The 15,678-nt window shown below is 35.7% G+C and overlaps 1 protein-coding gene across 16 annotated transcripts in view; it reads right to left on the bottom strand.

Annotated features, from left to right (window-relative positions):
• ppfia2 (PTPRF interacting protein alpha 2) overlaps positions 1–15,678 on the bottom strand; it is a 308,407-nt gene that overhangs the window by 77,404 nt on the left and 215,325 nt on the right. For all 16 annotated transcript variants that reach the window (XM_088647226.1, XM_088647230.1, XM_088647231.1 and 13 more), the window contains one exon: positions 3,447–3,548. In XM_088647226.1, the coding sequence (XP_088503352.1) occupies positions 3,447–3,548 (102 nt within the window). The remainder of the gene's footprint in view (positions 1–3,446; positions 3,549–15,678) is intronic.

Genomic DNA, 15,678 nt, shown 5'->3' with positions numbered 1-15,678 from the left:
AGACATTAATATATTGATGACTGCTGCTACATTGTCACATATTCACCTTCAGGGACAGTGTCATCATTCAGGGACATTGTCATTATTATAGCTAGTTACTTATTTTAACTCAGATGGACAGTAATACAAATACTGTAGCACCATCTACACCCTAATGAAATCACAAGCATGTCATCACTTCCAGACTTTCTGTAAAATTTGAGGAGGAAAATGTCATCTTACAGTCTGGAGGCCACAAGTAACGAGCACATGCAAATACATGTACAGTGCATCAGGGTAAACCTACTGAACATTTTATTGCCAATAATGAACAAAATACTGTTTATATTAAAGCAGCCTGTTTTGCACTGCCACTTGAGGGATCCCATTTCTGATGAGCTTGAACCAGCACAGTGAATGAGCACTTATTCTCATCGAGCCATACACAAACCACAGAAAATTAAAACAAATATATTGTGATATAAAAAACAAGGTAAATGAATACAGTAAGTACTGTATGTAGCTAAAAAGGTATACCACTAAAAAGCAGAGGAAATTCACAGTATAGACACAGCAAATTCATCAATATCAAAGGGTCATTTTATTCTTTCTCAGGATAATGAATCTCTAGATCTCATTTTTTTAAAACAGCTCATGCTCCCTAAAAGAGAAAGAGGAGAATCCATATACAGAGATATGTCTGCTGGGATTGGTTATTGTTTTAACCTTGTACTTTGTTCCCAAAAATGAAAATGGTCTTCTAAAGCTGTGATATTTCCATTATGCAGTTGGTGTCAAACTACACACACTGAAGAATTCCCCTCTCCTACAAAACCCAAGATGTTGCTCTGTGGGAAGCATTTTTAGTCTTTTAAAATAATGGTTTTGAACAAAATCCCCACGGAAACACTGACCTTTTCCTTTCTTCTTTTGTTTTAAACTGAAGCTGTGTTCTTTTTTCCCAAGTTGATAATAAATACCTTTACTCTGCCAGCCAAGCAAAACAAACTAGAGTACTGTGCTGCAAAACAAGAGATGCTTTGTTTTTTGTAATTTAATTTCACCTTTATCAAGGGGTTCTGTTAAGGACAGAACAACATTGATATTACAGAGGAATATAAGTCATATTTTTGTAATAATATTAGGCTGTGTACAGTTAAGTGTTACTTTTAAAGCCTCTCTGTCCTTGTGATCTAACCATGTAAGCTGAACAAAAACCTACAGTACATCATAGTCCCTTTGCTAGCTATATCTCGTAACTTCACTCTTGCTTGGACAAAACAGAAGTCCTGACTTCTATGCAAATTCACTTCTTTGAAAAAAACAATAGGTGTGTTAGCTGTTAAAACAAAGGCTTTGTCTATGTGGATGGATACCTAGGGCTCAGATTGTATCACAAAAACAAAAAAAGGAAAATTAAAGCATGAAAATCAGAACAACATACAAAAACTTTGATTTTTATGATGTGTCAAGATACAATGGAAAATGAAAAACAGTGAAGAATTTATACAGTACATAGCCCAATCTGTAACACACTCCTGGCACCCCCACATAAATGAAACTAGTGTCCACAAAGCACCCCAAAAATTAACTGAGATGCAAAAACATCTTTGGCATTTTAGGATTGTTGGTAGATGCTCCTGGAAGTTTCAATTTTAGAAAATTATCTTAAATTACAGAAAATTGTAATATATTAAGAAAGAGAGATGCTTTTGCAGTTAGTTAAAGATCTTTAAATTCAGTAGTTACTGGTTCATTAACCAAATCTAGCAAATGCAGCAAAGCACATTAAAGCAAATAGCATTCACAGAAGTACTGTAGATCGTCACTTCAATTATGGTTGTAATACTAATGTTAACTAACTCATCACACAATCCCATATTTGCCAGGATCATTTACAAAAAATAGTCTATTGCGAGAATTAATTCTTAACTTTGTACAGTAACCTAATCAACATGTATTATCCAAAAAACACGAGTCAGCAATGGTATGGCTTCTACAGTAGGTCAGAAACTGATGTGTCTTTCGAAAAATATAATAATACTAGAAAACCACAAGTTTTCATCATTTGCTGGAAATAAGAAAAATCATTCTGTCTTTACTGATTTAATATACTTAGTGGAGCAGTTCTGCATGGTAGCACATTCTTTTTATGGCTTTTTAATGAAATTACATTGTGACTGTGGCACAGATCTGTGCAGATTTGAAAAGCTGCTGAAGGAGAATGACTGTGGCTTTGAACCAATAGTGTTTCATTTATGCTAAGAGTGATCTTATGAATAGATTATTTTATTAATATTGTGTTTATTAATCATGTATATAAACATGTGTATAGTTCTAACATCTACAAACACTTGAATAATTCTCTACAAAAATAAAGCAACAGTTCTACATTCATCTCATTTAATTTCTTTCTCTGTTATACAGTATCATTTGGAAAACAAAATGTTTCCCTAGAATCTATCTCTAAAGTCAGACACCCTGACTTCTACAACAGGTGTAGTAGTCTCGAAGCTGTGTGAATCTGACCCTTATTTTTCTGAGCTAGGTGCAGGTTTTGTGCCTTTTTTGGGTTGAGTACGTGATTTTGTAATACATTCAATACGCAATGATGTTATTACATTGTGCAGAGTATTAGAAAAAGCATGAGATTTGAAAATTGACATTTTGTAATTTATGAAAAACAATGTAGCTTTAAACCGCGATGAACCTGGACAGGACACCAGCTAGGATGAACATTTTCTTCCAGAATTTTTTGTTCTGCATCTTCCTCTTCTGAGATCTACTGTATGTCTTTAGACAGCAGACAAATTGACAGGGCTGATCAAGGAAGGCCTCTGTGTCCTTGATCAGATCATAATAAAAACATCAGCCTTTTAAAGCCTTTTTCCTCTGTAGACTGACATTAGTGTAACTCAACAGCAAGACCTTTTAAAATTGTAGATTTTAGTGTAACCCTACTGGGGCAGGACTGAGAGCTGCCACATCTAATACAGTACTTAATGAGATGGACTGGAGCATCCTAGAGAAAACTGACTGACTGGAATGAAAATACAAATACATGGCCGTGCTCTCAGTGTTAAGTCATTGAGTCAATGAGCCTACCCTGGGACTTGCCTCTAGCCACACAAGCAGCTGCCCGGGTAGATACGTTAATAAAAGCATAAGAGCACAATGATAAAAATGGAGCATTTGAGCTACTCCCCTAAATAAACAGAGTTTGGACTGCTGCCTTTTTCCGTCCTGTATGTCCTTATCCCATCATACTCATTATAAATGTATATGCACAATATTAGGACTGTGGGAGAGGGTCATATTATGTAGACAGATGCAGTCTACAGTTTTTATTGGAATCTTATGTTCTACACAAAAATACAATGATACTTCTGTTAGTATTGCAATTGACATGACACGAATGAGCTGCTTTTTTCTTTTGTAACTTTCAACAGGAAGGCTTTGTTACTTACTCTGGTGTTGTTTCTTTCAGCTTTCAGTTCTGAAATTTCCTCTTCTTTTTCCAGTAGTTGCTCCCTACATGCATTTAACTCCTTTGTCAATGCAGCAAACTCCTATTGAAGATAAAAAAGCAAAGTAAGTTTCCAAACCAAAACACAGTAAATCTGAATAGTTACAGTATAATTCAGTGGGCTTTTGTTGAAGTCTGCTAGGGATTTTATCTACCACACAGAAAAAATGGTAATTTACATATAAATTATAAAAATAGAAGCTTGTGAAGCTATGCACTTCAGATATGCAAATCAACAATCCTATCTTATTGAAGAACAATGGATAGCAGCCTTCTGTGTTTGACTTGGAAACATACTGAGGAGGTGAGATTTTCATGTTAATTTCATTTCATTAAGGTAATCAAACTGCATAAAAAGTGTTTTTAATAACACTTTATAAAAAAAGGTGTCTTCTTATGCTAATATGGAATATATGGTGTAATATGCTTGAGAAAAATTATGAATGCATGCTTATTTCATGTATTTCACCTATTTCAATAGGTATTCATACAGCTTTATATTGTGATGCCATGTGGGGTGTTGTTCTTGAAGGACAGTACTTTCCCTGAAATGTTTAATGACAGTTTTGCCTATACTAAAATGGCCACAAAAGAATGCCATTACTCATGACAGCATCAGTTGACAATTGCTGGAGCAGTAAAAAGCTGCATACTAACCTACATAAATTGAATACTGAGCCACTGATGGCATCAGATGTTGTGGAAGAAGTGCAGGATGAGAGAAGGCTGCCGCATGCTAGACCCTGTGTATTGATATAGCATTGCATCGACCTGAGGCTGAAAGGAATATACAAACTATGATAAGAATTGAGAATAAAGGAAAGGCAACCCTAACTGTGGCAAGACCTGAGACTGGAAAGAGAGAAAGTAAACAATGGGAAGACCTTAGACCGAGGACAAAAAATAAGCTACAGAAGAGTGAAGACCAAGGAGCAAATGGAATGGAATACAAACCCTGCTAATGTTATACAGACCGTAAGTGAGGACATTTTTCTTTTTTTTTTGTTAAAACAGTGTTTTCAACAAAAAATAAACATACCGGTGGCAGAATACCTGCCTCTGGTATTTAGTTAGTTATTCAAATATTAGTTAAAAATGCAATATTTTGAGATAAAAACAAAAACTCATTTAGTTTATCATTTTATTTTTCCCTTTATTTTGTGATTCAAATAAAACATGGTTAACTGCCAAACAGCTTCCAGGTGTGTCTGTAAGCTGGGACCCGTATATGTTTTACGCACACATGATGACTGTGACCCCTGCAGCATCACAGAATATAATTACAGTAAGATTACGGGCAAGTTATACAGAAACATGTTAACAGGTTTTCCTTTTTAACATTTAGAATCACCAACAGTTTTATTATATCCCTGCTCTCAGTGACAATCCTTGTACCCATATACAGTAGGTTGAATGTGGAGACATACTCCTCTGTCCCACACACTCAATAAGGCTTTAATGTTTTGACATGCAGTATTATAAGCTCCCAAGCAGCATACAAGAGCTTCAGAACCAATCAGAGATGTGGCACATCTTTACTTGATGTCACAGCAAGCCTACAGGCACCTGATACATCACAAGTTAATATTTTGCTAGAAAGCACTGGGGTGACTAGTCTCACCTGTACTCTTGGTGGTACTGAGCTAAATGTTACTCACTAACTAATGACATGACTCAGGCTAGAACCCATGATTCAATGATGATTCACATTTTTCCTGATAAGGTCTTGTTTTTCACATAAGACCATATAGTCCTCAACACTAGGGTTTCCCAACATTGCCGTTGTTCCAGCTCTGAATTCCTACAACTGTTCACCAATGAAATACATCTTGTCTGCTTATGAAGTTTTAACTCTTTTAGACGTTTGTTTCTTGAAATAGTAAATTGTCGATATTGATAACTGACAATAATTTACACCGGGTGCTTTCTTTATTCACCTGACCACTACATATGGTGAAATATTTCAATTTAAAGAAGATACCAATGTCTATGTATAAAAGTAGAAACTCTAAAGCATGTTTAATAACAACTAATACAAGTATTTCAGGCATTATTACAATTCAAAATCAAATGTGTTGTGATGCCCAAACCCAGTTCTTCAATCATAACAACCATGCGTAAAGTTGTTGATGCGTCACAAGCATGAACCATGCAAAATGTTCACAATCACAACAGTATTCCTGAACCAGAACATATTGGTATATAGACTACAAAATGTCATCGTGAATAACAAGTTGCAAAATAAAGAATGAATCCTCCATCTCTTTACTACCTAATAGATGCATTCTGTATTATTGAACCCCTTGATGTGTTTAGACATCTGTTGGTTACAAGGATTTTGACTTGGTGTAGATGAGAATTTACTAATTTAGACACCTACAGGCTCCTGTGAAAACAAATCCTCCTCCTTGTATATGCACATAACTTTCATTTAGATCTAAATGTGTAGGAATGTCTATAAAAAAACAGTAATTATTAGACTTGGAAACACTAAGTAATTTGTTGAGGCATGCTGCAGTGCAAGTTAAAAGAAGTGGGGAGAGTGAGGAGTCTAGCAAAGTCCTGTAGCACCCAAACAAAACCCACAAAAAACACAGAGAGAACATGCTAACTCCACACAGAAAACAACCCTGGTCAGGAATTGAACCCAGGTCCCCAGCACTATGAGGTAGCAATGCTTATTACTGCACCACTGTGCCACTCTGTTCCCAAGTCTCTGGTTTATTTTTCCAGTCGTGACAAGTATACTGTAGGTCACTCTCAAGAAACAACACAGGGAAAAAGCTGTATTCCAGACTAATAACTAATTGACACAATTACAAGTTAAATCAACAGTAATAATAGATTTCTAGCTGAAGATGAACTACTTATTAAATGCAGATTTCTCATCTAATTAACTTCTGTCTCTTCCAGACTTGTACTGTCACAGAAATATCAGTTCAACATTCAGGGCCTCTCTCTTAGCTGAGAAAATGAAGGGAATACTGTGCTCATTTTGTGTTTCACTGTGGCTCATTATACAGAGATCCAGCATATGACAGTTTTGCACTTGCACTCTGAACACAATTTCTTCAAATTATCCGTCTCCTAGAAATAACACCAATGTCTAACCAATCTCAAAATGATAAGCGTCCAATGCAGAAATATCTACTGAATGGTAAAGTCAAAACCATTAAACTTAATTTAAGATTGACATAATTCTATTCAAAACCATGTAGCATTCAGCTTTTTTGTCTGGGAGGTTTATAACTCAAAATGGTTAAGTGTAGAAGCTCAGAATATATCAACATTAACAGCTATCTACAGTAAGATGAACTCCATTGGAAAACTGCAACTGCCAGAAATGCTGTTTTTTACAATGTCTATTGAATATCCTTGAAATTATATGGGAAAGTCATACTATGGCAAGTTAAAGCTACAGTACTATGGCAAAAGTAATAGCTACTATGGCAAGTAAAATAATAACATAAGGGATATATGAGAAGAAAAGAAATAAAAAGCATAGAATTGTTTGTATTGTTATTTATTTATGTTTTGTCTTGTGAAACAAATGAGATCAACATCTAATGTGTGTACTACAGTATGTACTGTACCGGTAGTTTGTGTATTGTGCACAGTAATTAAACATGTTCTGCAATGGAGTTACTGCTTATCAAAGATGACAGACTGGAATGACTTGCTTCAAGATCAGAATGCAGCTGAATCATGTTTCACTGCAGTATAACAATGAAATTATTGCACATATTTCTATCCATTCCATTTATGACGTTTGTATAACCACTGCATTAATCATATGATTACACTTTAAACTACTGTCTGTTCACATTGGTACAGCATTTACCTGTGTAAAAAGGCAAGGGAGTTTATGGTATTCCCACATATGCTCTTACACTAAAGCAAACTGCAGGTCTTTAAATTCAGTCAAATTTCACTGCGGTTTTAAACACTACTGCTTTTTTCACACTACATTATTTTGTGTTCTAGGCAGATTTGGTGTCACACCATGAAGTTACCCTTTGTAACTAAAGGTCACTTTTAGAGAAGAGCGTCTTTACCTCCAAGACTTGATAATGACTCATGATTTTCTCTGTCCCTTTCATATTACTGACATCATATGTTTTTTTGTCACGTCTAAAAATAATCATTACACCCATCAATAAGCCTTTCATCAACCACTGACTGTACACATAACAGTATCTCTGATCATTCTTTCAAACAATTCTTCATGGTTATGTAATCACATCAGGAATATGACCTCTCTTCTTCATTCTGCCTCTCTGAAGTCCAGTAGCTTGGAGAACACTGTCATCCAGAATTACCATTTGTTACACCATCTTTTTTGAAGGCAAGGGCTACTTGATTCCTTGAAGGCAAACTTATCTGCAGAACTAACATCTTTTGACAGGTATAACTGCATAGTCAGACTGTCCACAGTACCAAATTAATGGTACAACAATGTGGCTTATGCATCTATTGTTATTCCTAACATATTTTGCATTAATTGGGGCAAAGCAAAAAATAAAAATTGAATTCAGAGAGAATATATGCTTTTACTAAAAGAAAAATTGGCTAACGTGTTTGAAAAACCTATACAGGTAATATAAGATTAGGAAGCTTTTTATCAAATTAAATTCTGTTTGAGACTTAAAGTTCTTTTAAAGCATCTATTTACTGTCCACAACTTGTGTGAGAAAAGATATGGAGGTATGTGAAGTGAATGAGGAAGATGTGCTCGACAGAGACAAGTGGAGAAGAGCAACCAAAGCAGCTGACCCCAGGACAGTCTGGGACTAAGGCTGTGAAGAAGAAGCAGAAGAAGAAGAAGAAGAAGAAGAAGAAGAAGAAGAAGATTTACTGTCCACAACTTCACGAATCTGACGTTTCAGAGTGAATGTTACCACAAAGGCAGCATCAAGCAATATTGTAGAGCTGTTCACAGTAAAAATAATATTTTCTAACATTATCCTAGGAGAATAGGGAGCAAGTGGTAAGTATATTCACATAGGATGATCATATTAGGACAAGATGTTAATTATCTCCATTCTTATAACCGAGGAGCTTTAAAGTTGATTTATTTACATCAATTTCTTCAGGAAAATGGCGCTTAATCTAATAATTGGACAAAATAATACAGTAAGAAGAGAAGAAAAAAGTATTTTATGTGGAAAGAGAGGCTAATGCATGGTAATACATGCACAGCTATGATTATTAAACGGGACACTCCTCAGGATTTCAGTGGAGGTTGGCTGTCTCTACCCCTGGGGCTATAAGCTAAGTCTTAATTTGTTTATCTCCCATTGTGCCTAAACAGCTTTGCCAGATTCCAGCCCTATCCTGGCCTTTAATTAACACCTCTTAACAAAAAAAGAAGAACTGAAAACTCCAGACTAATTTATCACACGCTTTGCTTTGCAAAGTATAAGCTTTTTAAATCTACGTTTGTACATTTATGATTCTAGTTTAAAAATATTTGCTGTTTTTTTCTGTTCTCTGTTTAAATTAAATTATAATCTATAAACTAATCACTTGTTCTAGTTCCGACATTATGCATTTGTGATCCATTCGCTTTATATTGTATTCTTTTCATCTTTATATGTACTGAAATAATAAATATGAGCTCTTATAAAGTCTAGACCTTGCCCATGTCTAAAGAAGTAAAAATACTCAAGTCAACCTTCTGCTTAATCATTTTAATAATTAAATTTAATTCATATGTTGGAGCCTTTGCCAACAAAGAAACTATGTGCATTATTGACCATCGGATTGTCTTCCATTCAGGATGGCTATTCCTTCAAATGAAATATTAAATGAATTTATAACCAGTAAGTCTCTTATCCCTGGTGAGGGCTGAAGCAATAAATATTCAATTTAAATCAATTAAAATGACTGGAGAAAGACCCTTTCTCATTCTGCGTATCTGAATAAAACTGTCAAACAGAGCTGACAGTTACATGAATCAGCTTCTGTGATATCTATTGAGACATAAGTTAATGCCGCCACGCTGCAACTGCCATCGAAGATGCACGCACAAGTGATAATTGATTGCCTCTGCTTCACTTCAAAAGACCTTTGCCATCTGTTGTGTTTACTGCAATAAAGCTATGCTGACTGGGGAACGACATCAGTGGCAGCCACATCCAGGCAGTTCTCTGCACAGGCCTGTCAGCAAGTCACTCCTTGTGCAGCAGGAAGCACTGCCTGATTTCACACAGTACTGACAGCCAGCGCTGCAGTCGTGTTCAACAAGATGTTATATGTTAATTAAAGAGCGTTATTAATACATTGCTGCTGATTTGGGAGAGTTTTCTGAGGCAGCTACTTCTACTAAAAAGCTGCATCTGCAGTACAGTACTGTATATCAAAAACAAGCCCAAACAAATCTTTTGGTAAAAATCTGCTCTTAAAAGAAGTAAAAATCTTAAAAATACTTATTGTGGAAACACATAGTGCACAAGTTGTTGCTTCTAGAAAGCATCATAACTGCAGTACTTTTATTACCTTTATGACCTGTTTTATATTATTATAATTTATATTGTTCACAAAAGGTACCACTTCAAACATTTTTGAAGCAACAGAAGGAAACCCTCCTTGCTGATTTTCATAGATATTTCATAGTAGTTTGATGTATATAAAAATACAGGTATGGCAATCTAAAGGGGTTGTGTTATGGAAAATAAAATCTAAAATAAATTATTACAGTCAACTGAACATAATGCAAAATCAATAACAGTGGAAAACATGCTCAGGGGGAAAGCAACAACAAACAAGAAAGAAAGAGCTTTAATATAGAATTGTTCACATTCCATAATGCTTCTTGTCTTCTTTCACAATTTTAGATTTTTTTTATTTATTTTTAAATGCCAATTCTGTGGTTGATCCCCAGTTTGCTCCTTTGTTACCTGTATAACCTGAAATGGCATACAGAAACTTGGACTGGAACTCTAGTACCATATGTTTAGTCTGGGAGATTTTTCATTTAAAAAAAACTACAGTTTCTTTTAAGTGTATAAACTTCATACTCTGAACCTCAGTGCACCACAAACCCTACATGATTAAGAAAGCATTTTGTGAACTGTCATGTGAGCTCCTTTCTTCTCATTAGTCAATTAAATATGAAAAACAATATGTTCTTAAAGTGCTTGGTTTAACAATAATAGATTAGGAATACTTTCCGTTTTGTTCAGGTGAGGTGCTTCAGAGATTTATAAATGTACGTGTATCGAAAGCTTTACAATATCCACAGCGCCTCAGCTGAAAGGAAGCCAGCATAACGAGCAAACAGCATTCTGTACAGATGGCTCTGTCTATTTAAGTCGGTCTGCCATCCGGCACCATATTCTCACTGTCCTGCAAATAAAATGCCACTGAGACTACAATGCAATGCTGACTATTTGCAAGAGTTATGAGTTATTCATATTACTAAACCTTAATCTGAATATTTCATTCCCTATGAGTGTCACAGCAATTCTAACATGTTTTCATTAAGAATAAGGATTTCTCAAGATTTTTGTTAATCACATTTTTTGTTTAATCAGATAAGTCAGTTCTACACTTACAGTATTTTCCTGGCCAAAAGGATGAAGCCATTTTTGTGTAGAGAACAAAAGCAATAAGTAAAGAAAATGTTTTTCAATAAAATGTATACAACATAACTACATAAAAGAACATGTTTATTTAAAAATAAAATCTGAAAATACCCTCAGATTCAAAGGTGGATAGTTTCAGCTCACTCTGCAGATGGTTCCAGTCAATAGCAGTGGAAAATCAAAAGAAACAAACAGTAGTTGCTCTAGGAATTAGATATACTTCATCTTAAACTGTAATATACTGTAGCACATTATTCAACCAAATGCCTAGTTATTTATACAGTATACTGTGAGCCGCTCTTACTTTTTCTTACTTAAAATAAAACTTATGTGATCATAACTAAAGGAGCATTTCTTTTCCCTGAATAGCATATGTTGGTTTTTATAAGGGTTTAGCAGCAAATGGCAGCATAGAGGCAGGCATAAGAGTTGCTAATTATCTGAACAGTATTTTTAAATGCAATAAATAAGAGAGTAAGATCCAGAATAGAAGCCTGTGGGAATCCCTTAGTAAATGAATGTGGTTGCAAAAAATATGACAGTATATATATAGTTTCATAAATACTACTGAAACCACAAGAGAGTTTATATTGAGATGTGACAGACGCCACCCGTACATAATGTAGCTCCAGAGATCTGATCACAGAAAAAACCCACAATGTTAATTCTGGGCAGGAGGATTCATTTCAGAGATAATGGCACTCTATCCAACAAAAAGACTCTGTACTGTAGCAGTTTCCCCAGACTGTTACCAAAAATCCAGCCTCCACTTAGTTCTATGAAGCCTTTTTATATACTCAAACATTCCACTAATTTACCTTTTTTTTCCATGTAAGAATGTAGAATAATTACCAATAACCTAATCAATTAACTAATGACCACCTGGCACTACATTTTTGAAAATTATATTTTCAAATGATAGATCCTCTAGAGGCAGAATGGATGCTTTTATAGTGCCTTCCAAGACAGGCCTGATACACAAGAACTACACCATATAATAATTACAAAATAATTTATTTACTGTACAAAATGCTTTGGACAAATAAAAACATGTATATGAGTCTCATTTTTTTAGAAAGCTATTATGATTTAATTGAAAATATGCTTAGGTTACTGAAACACATCCATGCCCAGAACAAAACACAGACCAAACCTTCAGATAAAATATAAAATCTAGGTATGGCAAGGTGCATATACTTTCTGACTAATCATTCCTTTTGAAAAGAGACAGAATGTAGATCGCCCTCAAATCATCTGGGATTTCATTTGTTTTAAATAGGTGATAGTTAGTAGGTCAAGGGAGCAAATATTAAATGAGCACTAAGTTTTAAAAAATGCAGATGATACATTTTACCCTGGTCTCCAGAAACTGTCTAGATGGGCCAAATGGCCTACTTTTGTTTGTATCTAGTGGAAGGTGTTATAAAGGAAACAACCATACTGTATAAAATAAGGCTCTACTTAAAGAACAGGGACAAGAAAAGGCTTTGAAAGCTAACAATTAGATACAATCCCTTTTCTCTTTAACTTTCATATTTGTGCAGCTTTTACCAAAGAAAAGCTCAAGGGTCAAGACTGTTCTGATAGTGTGATAGAAGAAAAAAAGGTTCCTTTCAAAGTAATTCTTTTTACATTTTTATTGTTATCATTCGATTACTGAAAAAGCATGTCAACCGGGCATTTTGCCCTACTTATCTCCATGGAAACCTGGTACAACACTCAACTACAATACATATGAGCAGCTCTTGTGAGTTTGGAATTGAACGGAAATGCTGTAAGAGCGTAACTGCAAAGGTAATGGAAAAACACTGTCAAAGGCTTCACATTAATCAAATACCTTTATGTCCTGTGCAATCTCTAATGTTTGATGAGAGTATTCCTGACTAACTTAAACATTACTCAGCATGTCAGTATTAAAGCAATTAAGTGTTTAGAAACAACTGGCTACAAACAGTAGTGGATTCTAGTGGGTTATACGACATGGCCTACTTTCCATGAAGTGCTTGATACCATAACGTCTACTCAACATCTACCTCTCCAACCCCAATATTATGAGATCCAGCCTTGTTTGCTTCTGATGTTGATTTCGACTTCTGTCTTATATATTTAAGAAGTGATAAAGGTGGATGAGTGGATTTGAAAAAAAGCTTTCAGCATCTAGTACCAAGATAAACAGGTTATTGAAATTGGTTGGATGCATTATTGTGTTCTTTTGCTATACTGTATTCTTAGAACAGGCAATCAATAGAATAAAAAGTGCATGTAAGCTGAACCTGTAATGTTATACCTCAAGCTGGCTGAGATGCGTGCTACCAGATGAAGGTAGGCATCAGTTGGCAAAGGCGTTCTAGGTTTGGGAAAGAAAGGCAATCTTTGTATTTTGCCAGGTGCAATGGTATCTGTAGATGTCCCATAAAATGATTACAAGGGCCTTGTTTCTTCTGTGCTAAAATGCAGATTGTAATCGTGAGTTGAACGTCTTAGTGCTCAAAGGGATATTCAGTGCTTTTTCACATTTTTATTGTTCTCTCAATCTATGGTTTTCTACAACTTTATGTGTGAGTTTTTTTTTATGTCCTTGGTCTTCATGGTTGAATCCTTGCTTGAAATTCACAACCTGTCTGGGAGACTTTACAGAGATAGCTACTATATATATATATTTATTCTCTAAATTATCTGAACCATATTTACTCCACACAGAGGACACTCAACTACTTGCATGACTTAAGGAAATTTTGTGCACCTAATTGAAATCAATTTTGCCACATCAACCATGAGTTTTCTATTTTTTCTAATGCTTACAGTACATACTTCTTTTGTTTTTTTTTTGTTTTGAATGTCTGGAATAGATTGTGTATATAACAAATATTAAAGTAACTGTTTCATCCCTAACCTGTTTCCTCCTAACACAGCAGTTGCCAATTCTAAGACAGATGGCACAGTATAAAACAGTTAAAAATTCCAGAAATGAAATATATTTTTAAAAACATAACTGAAGGAACATTTACTTTATTATTACTATTACTACTACTAGCAATATAATTGATGGCATGGTTACCTGTTACCATTTTAAGCATAAAAGGTACTCAACCAATTCATAATTATTCACTGCAGCTCACTTCCATAAGTCAACAGGTAAACTCTACCACTGAAAAGTATTCAGACCCTTGCGCAGTTTTCACATTTGAATTCTTTAAAGCTTGTAGTCATGACACTTTGAAGAAGCAATTAAAAGATGTACAGAGTTCAGTGGCTGAGAAGTGAAAAAAATGTGCATTGGTCAACAATCCGAGTCACTCCCCAAAGCCGGCCTAGAGTGGAAAACCTAAATCCCCCAATTCCGCATGGATATTGCAAGAAAGCATCTAAATGAAACTAGTCAGAAAATGATAGTGGTCAAACAAAACAAAACTGGAATTTTTTGGTCTAAATGCAAAACACTACATCAGACACAAACCCAACGTAATATATCATTCAGTCAGCACTATCCCTACAGTCAGGCAATTTGGTGGCAACATTATGTTATAGTTCTGCTTTTTACAGTATCTGCAGGGACTGGGACATTTGTCAAGGCTGAGGGGAACCAAAAGGGGAGCTAAGTATCGGCAAATCTTAGAGGAAAAGCAAACTGTGCAAACTTGTCTGCAAGGTGAGTAGAGAATTACCCAAAGAGACTTGTACCTTTAATCTCTGCCAAAGTTTGCCCTGCAACTCACAACTGGCAACCCACTGAAGCTAAGCAGGTGTGAGCCTGGTCAGTACCTAGATGGGAGACCTCCTGGGAAAAACTAAGGTTGCTGCTGGAAGAGGTGTTAGTGGGGCCAGCAGGGGGCGCTCACCCTGTGGTCCACGTGGGTCCTAATGCCCCAGTATAGTGATGGGGACACTATACTGTAAACAGGTGCCGTCCTTCGGATGAGACGTAAAACCGAGGTCCTGACTCTCTGTGGTCATTAAAAATCCCAGGGCGTTTCTCGAAAAGAGTAGGGGTATAACCCCGACGTCCTGGCCAAATTTCCCATTGGCCCTAACCAATCATGGCCTCCTAATCATCCCCATCTATGAATTGGCTTCATTACTCTGCTCTCCTCCCCACTGATAGCTGATGTGTGGTGAGCGTTCTGGCGCACTATGGCTGCCGTCGCATCATCCAGGTGGATGCTGCACATTGGTGGTGGTGGAGGGGAGACCCCATTACCTGTAAAGCGCTTTGAGTGGAGTGTCCAGAAAAGCGCTATATAAGTGTAAGCAATTATTATTAATTATTATTATTATTAAGTTTTCACCAAATATTATGGTCTGAATACTTACAGTATACATTCAACATACTGGATTTCATTTTTTATCTCTTTAGGCTTTGCTGACATTTACTGTAACATATCTTACCATTTGACGTCTTCAGCAACCAGGTTTTAAACAAAATGTTAAGTTTAAGAAATTGCATGTGAATTGTTTTTGCCATTTCACAAACTGGGAAACCATAAGACGGATCTGAATACATCCGCACAGCACTGAAATAGCAGTCTTTAGGTATTCTGGCAAAGGTCATGTTCTGCTTTTAATATGAACAGATTACTATAGATACTA

This window comes from Lepisosteus platostomus, chromosome 9, assembly GCF_059453375.1.
Source record: "Lepisosteus platostomus isolate fLepPlt1 chromosome 9, fLepPlt1.hap1, whole genome shotgun sequence".
Classification (NCBI taxonomy): Eukaryota; Metazoa; Chordata; class Actinopteri; order Semionotiformes; family Lepisosteidae; genus Lepisosteus; species Lepisosteus platostomus.
The sequence above is the reverse complement of the archived record's forward strand: the minus strand, read 5'-3'. Positions and strand labels throughout refer to the sequence as shown.